Raw genomic sequence first — 16610 nt, 5'->3', positions numbered from 1 at the left:
GAGGGTTGGGCGGAGTGGGGTGAGGTTTGATGTGTCATACCCTGATGCCTCTTGTTTGCCGTGGTATATATAGTCTTCCCCTATCTCCAGGTTACATGATAGACGAGAAGAAGGTACTGGGTGGCGAGGCCTGTCTGTGGTCGGAATACATCGACAACGAAAACATGATGACAACGTTGTGGTGAGTGTAATAGAAGGGGGTCGTCTCAAAACCAAACATGTTAAAGGAGATATTTGAATAAAGAATTTGATATTTTTTATTCAACTTACGTCAGATTTTATATGTTGTTTGCTGGATGTATTCTTTTCTAACGCATAGAGATTATCATTCTCCCAGATGATATTTATTGATCATCGAGCGAGCACGTTAATGTTCTTTAGGGAAATCAAGTCTGTCGAGATTCTAATGTTCCAAGCGAGGAAATGACGCGATGATTAGAATGGGAATAGGAAGGCGTAGGGCCTTCAGTTTGTTCCATCAAAACTGTTTTGCTGATGCCCTCCGGGTCAATACCTACTCTCAAACGTGTCTTCATCATTAACTTACTTTCCACTGGAATTTTAATGTCCTCACTCACTCAATGATGGGATCCGATTCATATGCAGCTGGCTTTCCAATTCAAAAATAATTGCTGTCTGTTTTAAAAATATAAATGTCATTTGACTCCGAAATTTAATAACACTTTCTTTCGTCCCCCCAATTTTGCCTGAATTTAAGGAGATTATGTAAAAAAACGGGCTTCCTTTGGTATTGAAGTGTCAAACTATGGGAATTAATTTGTATTCCTCATCGAAAATTTTCCCCAGTTTAATGTGCAAGATATCAGGAGATTCTTGGCAATTCCCTCAAATCACACTTCAGTTTGATATGTTGCCAGATTCAATTACTTCTTTGAGTTTCGGGCTTGACGGTGTATTTGCCTATTGAATTACCAGAGACATTTATTGAGCACTTCTTCAGCACTTTCTGTCATGGAGTTTCATATTGAAGAAACAGCAATTGACGCAATTCCTGCCGAGATGCTTTCTGAGATTGGCCATGATTTGCTCCGCAGAATGACACGTGTAAGTGTTATTGTTTATCGATGGTTCCACAGCATACGCCGGGGACTGCCTGTCAAGCGAATGTCAAAACGGTGTTCGATTTTATCCTTACGAGGTGTCTGATTTGAAGCCACCTTTATACCACAGATGCGGGTTTTTTGTTCAGAAGGAATACCTCGTCTGTTTCATTTTAGTGCCCTGGAATCGTGGGTATTCCTTTTGTTAAATGAATTGAACTTAAAGTAAATTGAAAATTGTATTTTCAGGCCAAGGGCTTCAGCTGTAGCGGAGAGGTTGTGGAGCGCGAAAGATGTCCGGGATTTGGACACAGCGGGAGCGAGACTGAGTGAACACCGGTGTAGAATGCTCAAGTAAGTTCCGAGGATGATATACTGTCGCAGGTTCCAGAGTTATTTCCCCTGTTCTGGAATATCATTTTTAACCTTCTGGTTGAATATGTCACTGGGTATTAACTAAATTGTCGATGTGACTGTAATGAAAAGACGAAACCGTTACATTTCTCCGAATATAATACTGAAAGCGGGGTTAACGCTTTGTCCCTCACTCACTTTAACGAAAAGCGGGCCGGTGGGGTAGCCCAGTGGTTAAAGTGTTTGCTTGTCACGTCGAAGACCGAGGTTTGATTCCCCAAATGGGTACAATGTGCAGCCCATTTCTGGTGTGCCCCGCCGTGATATTGCTGGAATATTGCTATAAGCGGCGCAAAACTAAGCTCACTCACTTTGACGGACTCAGTTCAAATTAAACGTCTGAGACTGCATTTCTTCCGTCTTCACCCCCTCAGTAACCTGGCATCGCGGGGTGAGGGGTGGGTGGATGGGTGTTGCTGATATTCCTTGGCCTGGTTAAACTGGAATACTGTCCACAATGACGTCAAATCCAACCCAGGTTCTGAGGTCATCATACTAGATCAGGTGATCTGGGCCTAGATTTTCGAAGCTCTCTTATCGCTAAGACAGTCGTAAGTTAATGTTAATGTATGACACATACGACTATCTTAGCGCTAAGAGAGCTTTGAAAATCTAGGCCCAGGTTCGCTGACTTGGTTGGTGCATTCCATATTATCTCAACAGCAGAGATCGACACTCATGATATCAATCACTGGAATATTGCTGAGTGAGGCGTTAAACAACAAACAAAGAAAAAATGAACATATCGACGCAACTATTTCACGTCATGTCCCTAAAGTTGTGAGTACTTTTTTCAGTCGCGGACTAAGCGTAGCACAGATCAGTGGACCGGATTACTGCCTGAAGCGAGGGATAGGGCGGAGCAGAGACAAGTATCGCACGAACTCCACGTGCACGAGTGGGCGGTGCGTCAAGTCACGTGACGGAACGTTCGTGGAGATGGACGACATTGAAGTCCGTCAGCCGCACAGGCGCATGAAGGTGCCAGAATGTCCCAAGGTAAATCTAAACGGAATGTTTATTTATAGCCTTAACACAAAACGTTTACAAGATCGAGGAGTAATGAGTTTAACCAATTCATTCATATTACTATTGTAATGTATGAAAGACGAACACAACAGTTAAAGGGTGGGCAAGTGGTTAAAGCTGTCGCACACTACACCGACAGCCCTTGTTCGGGAACAATGTGTCAAGCCCATATCTGGTGCCCCAAGTCGTAATATTGTTGCAATTTTGCTAAAGAGTGCGAAATACTATATACATGTAGTTAGATATGAAAGAAGGAAGAAATGTATGTTCTTTAAATTCTGTTGGGTAGCATCTATAACCACCACGTTAGGTTCCTTATTTAATTCAATATACAAAAAAATATTTATGGACACATTCGTATACATATAGGTATTGAGATGAGAAAAATCGGGTGTTCTGGGCCCTGATCCACAAAGCATTCGTAGCGCTACGACATTCGTAAGCCTATGATAAACTATAGAGTTACGACAGGTTGTAACGTTACGAACGCTTTGTGGATCGGGACCCTGGTGCTGTTATCTGACTGTTCAGCCTCTGTTATCTGACTGTGTCATTCCCCCACGGCGTTTGATCCACATCTCATTCACTTGTAGGCCAGGGCCTAGATTTTCGAAGCTGTCTTAGCGCTAAGATAGTCGTAAGTTAATGTTAATGTATGGCACTTACGACTATCTTAGCGCTAAGAGAGCTTCGAAAATCTAGGCCCTGATCTGTAATATCTGATTATGTAGAATATAGTATGACCAGAAATAATTGAGAATTTTAGGAATATGTTTAATTGGATTTCTAGTATAAACAGCCTTGACCAGCTATCAAGTGCTTGGTTTCATTCAAGAGAGACAACTCCGTTAATCCTTTTTCATTAGTTTGTGAAGAGTTATCCCCCTTTGTTTACTTGCTAGCAGACGACATTGTCAGTGATGCTCAGTATTGATGATTTAGAGAAGAGGAAGTTGATTTTAGAGTATTATAACAAGGACATCAGATCAGCTAAAGTGATTTCAAGTAGAACAGGCATCCCTTTGTCCACTGTTTATCATCGTGTTTTGAAAAATATTGCAAATGGATAATGGTTTGTTCTAAAAACAAACGAAGGAGTTTAGAAAACTTAAGGCTGGATATGATTGATAGAGGAACTGTGGCTGTCTGTAGGGAGACAATTAGAACTGAGCTGCATGCAATGGGTTGGCAGAAAAGTCGAGGAATTCCATCACCGATCATGAAACCTGAACAAAAGGAGCGAAGGTTGAACTGGTGCTTACAGCATAGAAATTTTAACTGGGACAATGTGATTTTCTCAGATGAAAGTTCTGTGTGGCTGTTTCCCAATACACCGAAATTCTGGACCAAACAAACTGAAAAACCTTTGTATCAGCGCCCAAAGTACAGTCCGAAATTTAACGTGTGGCGTGGCATATCTGTGTTAGGGGCAACGCCCCTCTGTGTATTTGAAGGGAATATGAACAGTGAGCGGTACACAGATATTCTCGAGGGACATTTACTTCCATCTGCTCAAAAAAGTTCTATGGAAATTTTGGATTTTCCAGCAGGACAACGACCCAAAACATCGTTCAAAGTGTTCACAGGCCTGGTTTCGGACCCAAAATATGACATTATTAGATTGGCCAAGCTATAGCCCTGACCTAAATCCAATAGAAAATGTTTTTTTGGACTTATGAAGGAAAGTGTCAATAAGAAAAATCTGACAAATATTTCTGAAATGAAACAAGAGGTGGTCCGATATTGGGACAGCATGGACCGCGACTTTCTAACTTCTTTGATCAATAGTATGCTCCGCCGCATTGAAGCCTGCATTGAAGCCCATGGTGACTTGACAAAATACTAACTGTTCACCTGTCTTTGAATCTGGAGTTATGTTCTGCTAATATTCACATTTAATACGTGAGTAATGAGTGAAACAAATTAAAAAATTACAATCTTTAAATTCTCAATAATTTCTGGTTGTACTGATGCTACGATAGTGCTGGAGTGAGTGAGTTTAGTTTTACGCCGCTCTCAGCAATATTCCAGCTATATGGCGGCGGTCTGTAAATAATCGAGTCTGGACCAGACAGTCCAGTGATCAACAGCATGAACATCTATCTGCGTAATTGTGAACCGATGACATGTGTCAACCAAGTCAGCGAGCCTGACCACCCGATCCCGTTTGTCGTCTCTTACGACAAGCATGAGTTACTGAAGATCAATATTCTAACCCGGACCTTCACGGGTCGATAGTGCTAGAATAACGATTACTCACAACAATATACCTGTTTTGTCCACTTCTAATCACCGTTTCTCTCTTTCAGCAGGTGCCCGCCCAGGGGGGTTTGCTGATATTCCTTGGCACCGCCCTGATAATATTGATAGCGGTGGGCGTGGGGGTGAAGTCAACTAGCGGCCGCTTCGCCCAAGCCCGGATATGCAAGAACAGAACTATCCTAATTCTATTTATTAGTGTACTGTTAATATATTTCATGTGCTACACATCAATATGGATGCAAGTGTTCGACTTTTCCGGATCAGTTCACAAGAGAGAAGACAGTGACTTGACAAACTTTAAGCACTGATCAAATCGTGGCAACGCACTTTGTGAAACAATCCGAACTTCGACTGGTGTGTTCCGATTGGCGGATGTGACGTCATTAACGTCGGTTTCCACGGGAAGCACGTAGTGAGTTGACGGGAATGAGTGTCAGTGGATCTGATGCTGACGTGCTCTGTGATGGTGATGAGCATAATACTGTGACGCGAGATTCGTGCTTGTTTACAAATGGACCTGTGAAAAGCGAGGATTCGTTGCAGGAGCTTTTAACCAATGGGATATGTCGATTTCAAGTCACGTGACTGTAATGTTATCACAAAAAATGGACTGGACCACTTGTTGATGATAATGATTGTGACGTTGATGATTGTGACGATGATGATTATGATGATTGTGACGATGATGATTCAAACCTACATTTACAGACAGTAATTTGTAACTTAAATGTGTGAATATTGTAGAAAGGCCTTTTCATAAAAGGTCCATTGCTCCAGATTTTCAAAAGGAATATTCTTCTAATGTGATAACGAGTGTTCGAATTGTACATAGACAGCGTGCTCTCTTGACATGCACGTGCATTCCGTGATATGAATGAGTCTCACGTGTGTGTGTCATGCATGTCCGCCGTGTGGGTGAATGTGACGTGTCTGCGTGTGCTGCACGTGCGTGTCTGACGCCAAACATCTTCTCATCGATTGAACCGAAGTGAACCGAGAGTGAACCTAAGATGTTTCCATAGTTGAATAGGTAAACATTTTATTTTTCTATTTGCTTGCTCGCCTAAGAAATGTGGCTTGTATATTGGCGGAGCTGCTCATCTCTTGGATCGTTTTCTGTACACAGGTAGCGAACGTGTTGAAATGGTTTCCCGACATTCAACATTCAAAGGTAATGTTGGATATCTACTTTTCGACTTGACATGGTGCTCAATTGAGTTTAGTTAATTCAGCAAATTAATTTCAATATGTGAATGACATTTTCACTTGATTATAAGGAGAGAAAAAACGGGACATAAAACGAGAACGTTCTAGTCTAAGGGAGGTAACTCCAAATCTCGTTCGCGTTGAGTATTTGCACATGACATTTCAAAACCAAACCGGTTTGTAAGTGCTAAATTCACTGTAATGTACATACGGGGCTATATTTATACATGTTTGTTTTAGCGCGTTTAGTAGTGCGAAGTTTTATGACGGAAAATTGAAGAGGCATTTTAAAGATTTACAGAAGTCGAATCCAACTATGCAAGTGGAAGCGCCTACTACACATGTAGGCATTGCCAGCATTTTGTTTCTTTGGGAACACAAATTCCAAGTTTGTTGTCATGGCTACCGGATTGTCATGCCGGCTTAATGTCTGGTGTAGAATTAGTTGTCATGCTAACAATTCAATAATTCTAGCAATGCAAGCAAAATCTTTCATAAGCTTTAACTGTATTTTTTAAAATTTCAATTAAATCAAAATAGGTTCGGTTTTATGTGTGATTGTTCCGGTATTTTGAGCTAAGATTTGGATATTTTACTTCGAGTAATGATTTCTCACAGGAAGTATTTCCCTGTCCATGAGGCGTTAAGTTTAGTTTATCAATCAAATCTTTTATTCTTCGTCAAACGATTCTTTTTTATATTTGCGTCCATGGCGAGGTTAGCTTCTCTTTGAACTTCTGCGCGTTCTGGACGAATGACCTTCATAAAAAAATGTTATCTCATGATAGTATGTGCTTGATATTGAATTGTTTTCCGTTCGTATATTTACCTTGATGGAATACTCGTGTCTTGAAATGAATCATATGCTCTATTAAGCTTTATTCTGATTAGCAGCATCGTGTGCGACTTTCTATATCAGCTGAAAATGACACCTGTTTCGTCTTTTCTGTAATATACGTATTGTCTGCACTTGACGGTCACTATCCGGCCCTCAACTTCATAATTCACTCACTCACACATATAGAATGTTTGACCATCACTTGGTTTCTGGCCATTACTGAATTTCTGAATGGGGTGTTTAAATGCGTACCACATTTTATTATTAGATATGTTTTACACGACACAGTAAGTAATGAGGCGGTTTAAGAGAACTTATTGCTGACATCCATGACATTTCAGATGTGATAACACGCTTACTTGTTGATTGTTTGTTGGCTGTTGGCTCCGAGGTTATCGTAGCTGATGTTATCATGAGTGAGTTGGATTTTACGCCGCTTTTAGCAATATTCTAGCACATTCATGGCGATGGAGACAGAAAAGGGCTTTACACATTTTACATGTGGGGAATCGAAACCGGTAGCCTAGTGGTCAAAGTGTTCGCTCGTCTCGCCGAAGACCGGGTTCGATTCCCCACATGGTTACAAAGTGCAACAACCGTACGCTTTAACCACTAGACTACACCACCGTCCGTGTTGTTAGTCTTATGTAATTGTATGTGTCCAAGAAATATGTAATTCTTGTGAAATATACATACCCCCAACCAGAGGGATCTTAGCTTTACGTCTGTCGTAATTGAAATAGGGTTTTACTGAGATGTCTTAGCGAGAGACTTCGTTGTTTCAATAAAACCACAGCATGATCTGATTGATAAACTGGTACAGCTGTAATGCGCGGCCGCATAGGTGTCTGTAGACGGGAACGCAGTGTACATGGCGATCCATTCTTCGCGCTGTTTCTAAACTGATTGACTGTGTTCATTAGTTGCAATGTATATAATTGTAATATATAAGGAATCCAAGATTTAAACGTTTTCTTGCATTGAGAGAATGTATGATTTATTTAGATGTGTGTCTGTATGTCCGTCTGTTTATTCTATGACTGTACTGTTTCGCCGATCATTTACTGACATAATAATTTGTGAAATTAGTGTAATATCTTATTCTTAAAATGTGAGAAAATGTTCATGAGCTTTTTTAACGAAGCCCATTGTTAGTGTACATAGGTCACTCAGCTCACTTTGCTTCACGTAGATCTATCTGTCTTATAGCAGTCGGACATTTCCGACATTTCACGGAGGCCCCCAGTTAAGAAGTCATCTTCCCCTCTACCACAGTCAAAAGGATGTCTGTCTTCCTTGCAGTCACCCAAACAGCCAATCGTGGACATACCTCTTAGCCAACCGTTAAATATACTGTTACTACAATGTGTACTCGTGCATTAAGCTCATCTCTTTGGCACCAATCGAGTTTTGTCGTTTCCCCGAAGTAAACCCGATCTTTTCCATATGCAGAGTCGTCATCCCTCGCGCCTTTCCGTAACGCGCTATAAGTCATCCGTATTGTTCCGGAATGACACGAGGTGTCACGAATGTGAATGTTTAACAAACTTTCAGAAGATATTTGGTGTGTTCCTTTCGGAACGTTATCTAGAGACAGATTTAATACAAAATATAGAAATTAATATGTCATAATATTTCTAATTGATTGCATTTAGGCTCCGATGTGTCAACAACATCGGTACCGTACGGGTTTCTACAATCTTTTTTTTCTTCTATTTATCTGCTATGTATCTAATCATAACAGTTGGTTCTGTAATTATGTCCGTGTCTTTAGTGGCTAGTGCCTACTATCCTTCTGTAGGCGTCAGTGGTCGCCTTTGCTACATTCAGCGAGACTGACGTCTCACACTTTCACGAGTCCATACGATTTCTCTCTGCATTTTACATATATCTTGTTTTATTCAGTTTCAAAATCATGAATAAAATGTCTCAACCATTATTCTTGCCATGTTATCTGTTGACTCTCTGTGTTCAGTTGACAGGCCCAGAGACCCCACTTGTGTGTTTGTATATTAAACGTCAACGACAGGAAATAACCTTGATAACACTAACCCGTGAAGACCCGGGCAAGAATTGGTCTTCAGCAACCCATGCTTGTCGTAAGAGGCGACTAACAGGATCGGGTGGTCGGGCTCGGTTTATCGTATCCCATTTGCGTAGATCGATGCGTCTGGAGTGTCTGGTCTAGACTCAATTATTTACAGATAGCCGCCATATAGTTGGAATATTGCAGTGCGGCGTTACACAACTGACAAACAAACTTGATTACACACTACGAAACCAGACCATGTTGTCCAATGAGCGTGGGGCCTAAGGGTTAAAGCGTTGGCTCGTCACGCCGAAGACCCGGGTTCGAATCCCCACATGGGCACAATGTGTGAAGCCCATTTCTGGTGTCCCCCGCCGTGATGTTGCTGGAATATTGCTAAAAGCGGCGTAAAACCATACTCAGTCAGTCCAATGAGCGTTACCTATATGAACATTATGAGTGGATCACAAAACTTTAAGGTATTGGCAAGCAAGGCTACGCAAGTCCTGCCTCACCAACATTTGTCATCCTTAAGTCCTCGAAATGCAATTTGAATTTTGAAAAAAAAGAGTCAAATGTATGAAAGATGCTTTTTTGTCTTTCTTGTAACTCCTTGAACGTAAGGCCCGGGTTCGATTCCCCACATGGGTACAACTTGTGAAGCTCATTTCTGGTGTCCCCCGCCGTGATATTGCTGGAATATTGCTAAAAACGGCGTAAAACCATACTCAGCCAGCCAGCCTTGAACGTATGATGCATCATCTTGCCAAGGTCATGTGGCATCCATACCAGTGGGACGTTGCCAAGACATGCCGTGAAGACGAATTTGGATCCTGCATGTAGGGGAGAGTACCTACCTGACGTAGTCATTTAACCTCCTGGGTTTTCTTAACACATGGTTAAATAAAACAATAAAGAAAAGTGACATTTCTAGTCCATAATCAATGGAAACTTCTCCGAAAATATGAGCCCAGTCTACATTCCGACTGTCCGAAGCTTGAGTTTATGGATCACTGTCAAATTGAGATGATTAGAGGGTTCGCGAAACGCTGAGCGTGTCGTAGCCCATCTACGAAATTCGTCACAAACACATGCAGTGGCATGTCAATTGTTCGTCTGAACAAACACGAACGCTTCAACTCATAATAGCGTCAGACATCATTCTGTCCGCTCCTTAAACTTGTAAAAGGTTTAATACCGCTTTGAATGTTAGTAACCACGATTAAGCAACTTTAAATTTGAGCAAGACTCAAATGGCGCTCTCGGAAAAGGGCATGCTCTCTTGTACCCCAAAATTTGTGGAGTGTAGATACCTAAGGGTGTAGCTGTTGTAATATTGACACGATGGGAAAGTGGACTGTATGAAAATTGAAGTAATCTCTCTTGTAATAGTTTCAGTCTTGTGGACAGCAGTTTTATAACGGGATCGGCCCATTCAAGAAAGTATGCGTTTTGGACCCTCCACTTAATATTTCGTGGAATAGGCATAGTGATGTTGGCTGTGTGTGTGTACCCTAAAGTATAGGTATAGTGTTGAAAAAAACACTATTCATATTTGATTTCAACCAAATATCAACAGATCCTGGGACAGCTATGTAAGCTTTAATACAGAACTCCGGTGGAATCTGACTGGTAAAGAGTGATCGATCTCGAACTGGACACTATTATATCATATCCATCCAATGAACTGAAATTTACAGTATCTTCTACGAACAGGGACAGTTCTCATGACGGAGGGGCTTTATCTGGTTCCCGCAGTTGTGACATGTTATTTTAACACATTTGACGCGAAGTCATCGGCTCGGTTCGTCCCTTCTAATAACAGTCTATCAACACGATACTTTAACATGACCCATTTTTGTTTGAGGAATTTATGGGTTAAAATCTTTCTGAACATGTGAACGGTACGGTTCTTTAAGTATTGGCTCGTCAGCCGTCACACCCGTGAAGGTCCGGGTTAGAATGAACCTTCAGTAACCCATATGCTTGTTGTAAGAGGCGACTAACGGGATCGGGTGGTCAGGCTCGCTGGCTTGGTTGACACATGTCATCGGTTCCCAGTTGCGCAGATCGATGCTCATGCTGTTGATCACTGGATTGTCTGGTCTAGACTCGATTATTTACAGACCGCCGCAATATAGGTGGAATATTGCTTAGTGCGGCGTAAAACTCAACTCACTACATCAAAACGTCGCTGTATGCAATTAACAAGAATTTGTCATCCATGAAGTTGTCTGCTTCATTATTGACTCACCAACTTCAAGAATGCCGATCAAACAGTTAATGTGTTCTTTTATCTTTTCTTGAGGCGGTTTCATTTTCGACAGAACCAGTAAAACTGTTCCCTTTATAATCAACCACATTACATGATGTCGGACCATAAACTTTCATCAAGCGAAAATACGCCCCCTCCATGCCACTTCGTCCAGGTACCAAAGCCAGTTCTCTAGTCGCGATTGTTCTGAAATACTCAGCCAAAAACGCACGAGAAGATAACGCATGAAATCGCATATGATAGATGATGAAAATCCAATGCGCAGTGCATGCGACCATATTGGAGTGGACCGCAGTGGAAGAGCTTCCTAACTGAGAATGGTCCAGTGACTTCACTTTTATAATCAACCACATTACAATTCACTGTTATCACAGACAGCGTGATCTGAATGTAGGCGTGACTGAGGGAGCGTCAGCAATATTCCATCTGTGTCACGGTGGCCGGGAAATAATCTGGGCCCGTCACAACAGCGGCTTGAACTCAGCAACAACTCACGCCGTCGTTGTATGATAACACATCACCGACACATCACCGAGCCTGAAAAGTTCCAACCCGGTATCCTGACACTTATTTTCAATGTAACCCTTTCACAGACGGGTACAGATTTTAGAAATCAATCGGTACACATCTCAGGTAACTCGTGTCTCTCGTTTCAACGTCCTTCAGATTTCCATGCGAACCGCTGTTTAGCCGAAAGCATTGGGTAAAGGGAAGTAACTTTGGGAGCAAAGTGGGCGAGCTGTCTAAGGCGCCGCGCTAGTTAGTGAAAGGTGCTTGGATCGATCCTCACTAGTTACCGGGTGTAAAAACATTGGAGCTAACATTACTTGCAGGCTTTTTCAGGGTTGTCACAACCTCTAGTGTGCAGTAGACAACCCTGTGCACTTAACAGAACCCACTCATCCGATGGTAGGTGACCAGATGGTGGACACATGAACACGTGCAGACACCTAGTTGTGGGTATAGTAACGTGCAGTATCACTGGACAAAATATTGTGTCTATGTGTCCCAGTCCACCTAGCTGCGAATGGGTACCTTGTGAGGATGAGGTTGTGTGATAACTCGCTACGCCTCACAGGCTACATGAGTTGAATACTCCCCAGGAAGTTGAGTTGGATAAAAAAGACAATGCTAGATAAAAAGAACTGAAAAGTTACTCAACCACTGCCTCTTAAGTCAAGCATGGGTACTGAAACATAATATCTGAAATACAAGGAACCGGCGGTTATAAAACTTAAAACCAAAGTTGATATGTCACAAAGCCGTGAACATACACCTCAAGCTCGCTGGATCACTAGCCTGGCGCTTCAGACAGTTCGCCCACCACGCCCCCGGAACATGCGGGTACGACTTGATTTTCGGCATTTGGTTGACACATGATCGTATCCAATTGCGTAGATCGATGTTTCATGCTGTTGAGCGATTATTTGCAGACCGCTCCCGTATAGCTGGAACCCTGTGGCGTTAAACAACACACTGATATATCTAGGCGATTCGTCCCGGGTGCCGATCGGGCTTATCCGTTTATGACCTAGAATAGGGTTGACTACTTGTCGTAAAATGCTCATGCTGTTGAACACTGGGTTGTGTGGTACAGACTTGATTATTTACAGACCGCCGCCATATATCTCTAATATTGCGGCGTTGTAAAACAACATTCACTCGATCATTAGAAAAGAAACAAAGACTCTGTTTTCTAAAGATGTATTTCATATCATACGGCTTATGTGCAGTTTTACAAATGGGTAAAGTATCGTCACGGTAACTGCATTTCTTATGCAGAATAAGTACCAAGCAACAGAGCCATGGCTGCTGCACACTGAACACTGCCAGGGGTAAACAAAGACGTCGACGCAAATTGTGGTTTCAGGGAAATACGATGTGGTAGTGAGAGAAGCGCACATAAAATCATGCATTTGAACAAATAGTTGCGAAGAAGGTCAAGTGTGAATTCGTAACAGTTGAAAATAAAACTAGACAAAGTAAACTTATTCCAGGAATACTGATGCCTAATGCGTCGGTTTCCCCTTCCCCGTTCCTGTCAACGATCGTGAATTCAGCAGGCAGTGCAAGCTGTGCGTGATGTTGAATTAATTTCTCATTTTCTAAGAACAAAAGTGCATGCAGAGGTGGAGATTGTACAGGAGAGGGGACGCACTATGAAGTGATCAAAACACATTGAGAGTCTAGTCTAGTAAAGAGTCTAAAAGGAGGATAGGGGTGAGCACTTCCTGCCCGTCCATCGGTTCTGCCAACTGTATATGTTTTGGACAGCGATGTGGGCGAGGCATCCCGACGAACAAGTGATCAAATGTTTCGGCATTAAAAATAATATATAACTCGTTAATTCGAACTCCGATATCTCGAAGTGACCTGTAAGAACCTAATGGTCACTTTAAAATCACTGTATAGGCACTGATGTCCGACACACCACGGGTAACTCGACATACATTCGAATGTATTCGGAACACTCAGTGTGTTTCGAACAACGGTTTAGTCAAGTTAAAGTGCCGGTCAAAACATATAATACACCCATGACTCACGGTAGGTAAAATGAAAGAAGTAAAGAAACAGTTATTCGATGGTGACATATTTGCTACGGGTATCAGAGATGTATTTACGAATCTTTCGTCGACTGTTATCAGCCCAGTAACATTTTGATAATGTTTGGAATGTTTCAAATCAAATTTTCAAGTGTATGCCTTTTTTGCCCGACAGTTCATATTCTAATTTCTCCCGGACTTTGAGGTTTTCATGGAATTAAGTAGTATTGGGACATAATCATAATCATGAGCGAGGTTGTCCGATAAGTATAGAAAGTTCTTGTGAATAATTCTGTTCTTTGTGAATAAATCCATCCAAATGAAGTCAAATGGCACTAAGATGCATGTTGATAATGTACACTGTTCGTACACTCACACTCCAACACTGGATCTTCCTGGATCCTCTGGTCACGTGTCCCATCTAGATCCGAACACAGGTTCCGTGAAACCCCGTTAAACCATACACAGATAAATGTTTCCTTGCATAGAAGTATACGTAGACATCCCAATAGTGAGTGTCAACAAGTCTTTTGGTATTTAATGGTGCCTTTACTACAAATGATATATTCCGATTGCTACATCGTCCACGTGTCGTGCAAGTCACATGACACACGACACACTCTCCCTCCAACACGGCCTCCATTACGAAGGCGCACTGGGTGCCGTTGTACAAAGAAGCCTTAGCGCTACTCCAGCCGAAAGTCTGTATGGGAGTTACGATCACCTTAGCGATAAGATCGCTTTGTGCACCCTGCATGAGCAACTCTGAGCGCCATTCTCCTTGAATAATAAGTTGTTAATCGGAGGATATACACTTGTCGCGAAGACACCATGATGTGCTCGAAGAGGATTGCATTCTTCGTCACCTGATAACAGACAGGAACGCAATATCCAGCATTCTGAAACGTGCATATAGTGAAAGGTAGTTTGAATGTGTTCTAGTTCTACCATTCGCATTCCTGAGTATCAAGTCGCTTTCCTATCTCGAAGTTCGTCTGAAGTAACCATAAGTGTAGTTCCTGATCTTCATTTGGAGTTCAGTCTTCATCCAGGATTCAGATTTACCCCCGCAAACCTGGTGAGGCGTTAGTCTTCCCATGTGCTTTCCTTCAGTTCTATCCTACACTGTATTCAAAGGTTTGGAGGTGTCGAGTTATTCTGCAGGTATGATGTACCTCGTTGTATCGACATCCACCAATTGCCTTGGTCATATCAACACATTAAGAGATGAAGATCAGATCTTCATCCATATGTACCTACCCTGTATCAACAAGTGGAGACGGAAGCCAATCGCCTGTCTCTTAGGACTTTGATCATATCTCTCTCCCGTTTAATCTGCGTTTGAATCTCTGCCATATCCTGTTTGTGCTTTCTCTCCAACCATCGGTCAAACGCAGCAGATTTATCCTCATTTGGTCTGGCCTTGACCTTTCTCACGTTTTCCTTTTCCTTCTCCGTCCTCATCTTATTCTCTTCCTCCTTTTTCTTCATCCAGATATCATGAGGAACACTCGCGCTGCTGCGGAAATCGCCTCGACGTTTTTCTTCCTCTTCCTGTTTGATGCGCTGTCGTTCCCTGCGCAGTGCTGTCCATTGTTTCCTGTTTCTCCACCTTCTCCCGCCATTGGCCATACGACACCTGCCGTGACACCCTCTTCTTCAGCCTTTCTTCCTCGATCTTCTGCAGCTCCGTCATGTTTGCGTTCAGTATCCTCTGCATCAACCGCTTCCTCTCTTCCGTGTGCACCATCCACTCGTCATACGACACAGCTCTTGCCAGTAAGCTCTGCCTCTTCTCCTCAACCTTTTTCTTCTCCTCATCCAACCCTGTCGTCTGCTCTACTTCTCCTCCGCCACATTTCCTCTCACGCCAGTTCCTATGCGCCACCATGTTGTCGTTGTGGTTTAGCGTAACGTCGATGTGGTCAGTAACGGCCACCAGTCCTTTCAGAGGGCGAGTCCGTCGTCTGTACAGATCAGCCACAGTTACCGTTTGAGGCCGGGTAATCTGCCGCTCTCGTTGCTCTTTCAACCAGGTGTTGAAGGCTTGAGAGTTACCTCCCTCGTTGTCACTGTCAACACTGTCCTCGGAGTCGGACTCACGGCTGTCACGCTTCTCTTGTTTCCGCTTCCGGTTTAGCCACTCGTCAAATGTTTCCTTCTTCTTCAGCTTGTCATCAACCGCCATCTTTTTCTTAGACTCAGCCATTTGTATTCGACGCTTCATCGTCCTCCAGGACTCGTTTGTCCGAGTTCGGGAAACCAACAACCTCGTTCTGAAGTAAAAAGAAACAATATGAACATAATAACTTAAATGTTATACTACGTCTACCCCATGTACATAGGAGACAGACCAGTGAAGATCCAGGTTACAATTACAGGTTATCTTCAGCGACCCATGCTTTTCTTAAGAGGCGACTAACGGGATCGAGTTACCAGGCCCGCTGACTTGTTTGACACAAGCTAACGTAAGCCAATTGCATAGATGCACGTGATGTTGATCACTGGATTGCCGGGTCCAGACTCGATTATTTACAGACCACCGCCACATAGCTGGGAATTTGCTGAGTGCGGCGTTAACAAGAAACAAACAAACAAACAATGACGTGGCAGGCTGCATATTAAACAGGAGGTGGGGAGTGGGGTCGTTAAGTTTGATCATACTTCAGGGGCGGTATTCATAAAGAAACTAAGATTTTTCCTTAGTGAAAACTTAAGTTTTTTAAAACTGACTTAGCTAAGTCTGAGACTTAAGATGCTATTCATAAAGCTACTAAGTCAGAAACTTAGCTAAGTTTCCAAAGACAAACTAAGTTTTTTTCGTAGTGCATACCCGCGTGATCACTAGGGTGAATCCGAGTTATTTTTAGACTTCCGGCGGAACTCTTTTATAAAAAGGTGTGAAAATGGCTTTCGTTAGGATCTCCCTTTTGCTATTTACGGCAGACGACAC

General features: G+C 42.5%; 2 protein-coding genes across 2 annotated transcripts in view; one reads left to right on the top strand and one right to left on the bottom strand.

The window, feature by feature from the left end:
- LOC124259963 overlaps window positions 1-8749 on the top strand; it is a 131845-nt gene extending 123096 nt beyond the window's left edge. The window contains exons 12-15 of the mRNA XM_046694185.1: window positions 91-181; window positions 1311-1415; window positions 2273-2474; window positions 4814-8749. Of these exons, the coding sequence (XP_046550141.1) occupies window positions 91-181; window positions 1311-1415; window positions 2273-2474; window positions 4814-5074 (659 nt within the window). The 3' untranslated portion in view covers window positions 5075-8749. The remainder of the gene's footprint in view (window positions 1-90; window positions 182-1310; window positions 1416-2272; window positions 2475-4813) is intronic.
- A 4056-nt stretch (window positions 8750-12805) lies between these two features.
- LOC124259971 (protein phosphatase 1 regulatory subunit 12A-like) overlaps window positions 12806-16610 on the bottom strand; it is a 30932-nt gene continuing 27127 nt past the window's right edge. The window contains 2 exon segments of the mRNA XM_046694196.1: window positions 12806-15259; window positions 15261-15933. Coding sequence (XP_046550152.1) covers window positions 14924-15259; window positions 15261-15933 — 1009 coding nt within the window. The 3' untranslated portion in view covers window positions 12806-14923.

This window comes from Haliotis rubra, unplaced genomic scaffold (assembly GCF_003918875.1).
Source record: "Haliotis rubra isolate DU_JTF1 unplaced genomic scaffold, ASM391887v1 Scf745, whole genome shotgun sequence".
Taxonomy (NCBI): domain Eukaryota; kingdom Metazoa; phylum Mollusca; class Gastropoda; order Lepetellida; family Haliotidae; genus Haliotis; species Haliotis rubra.
This window is presented reverse-complemented; position numbering and strand designations above follow the sequence as displayed.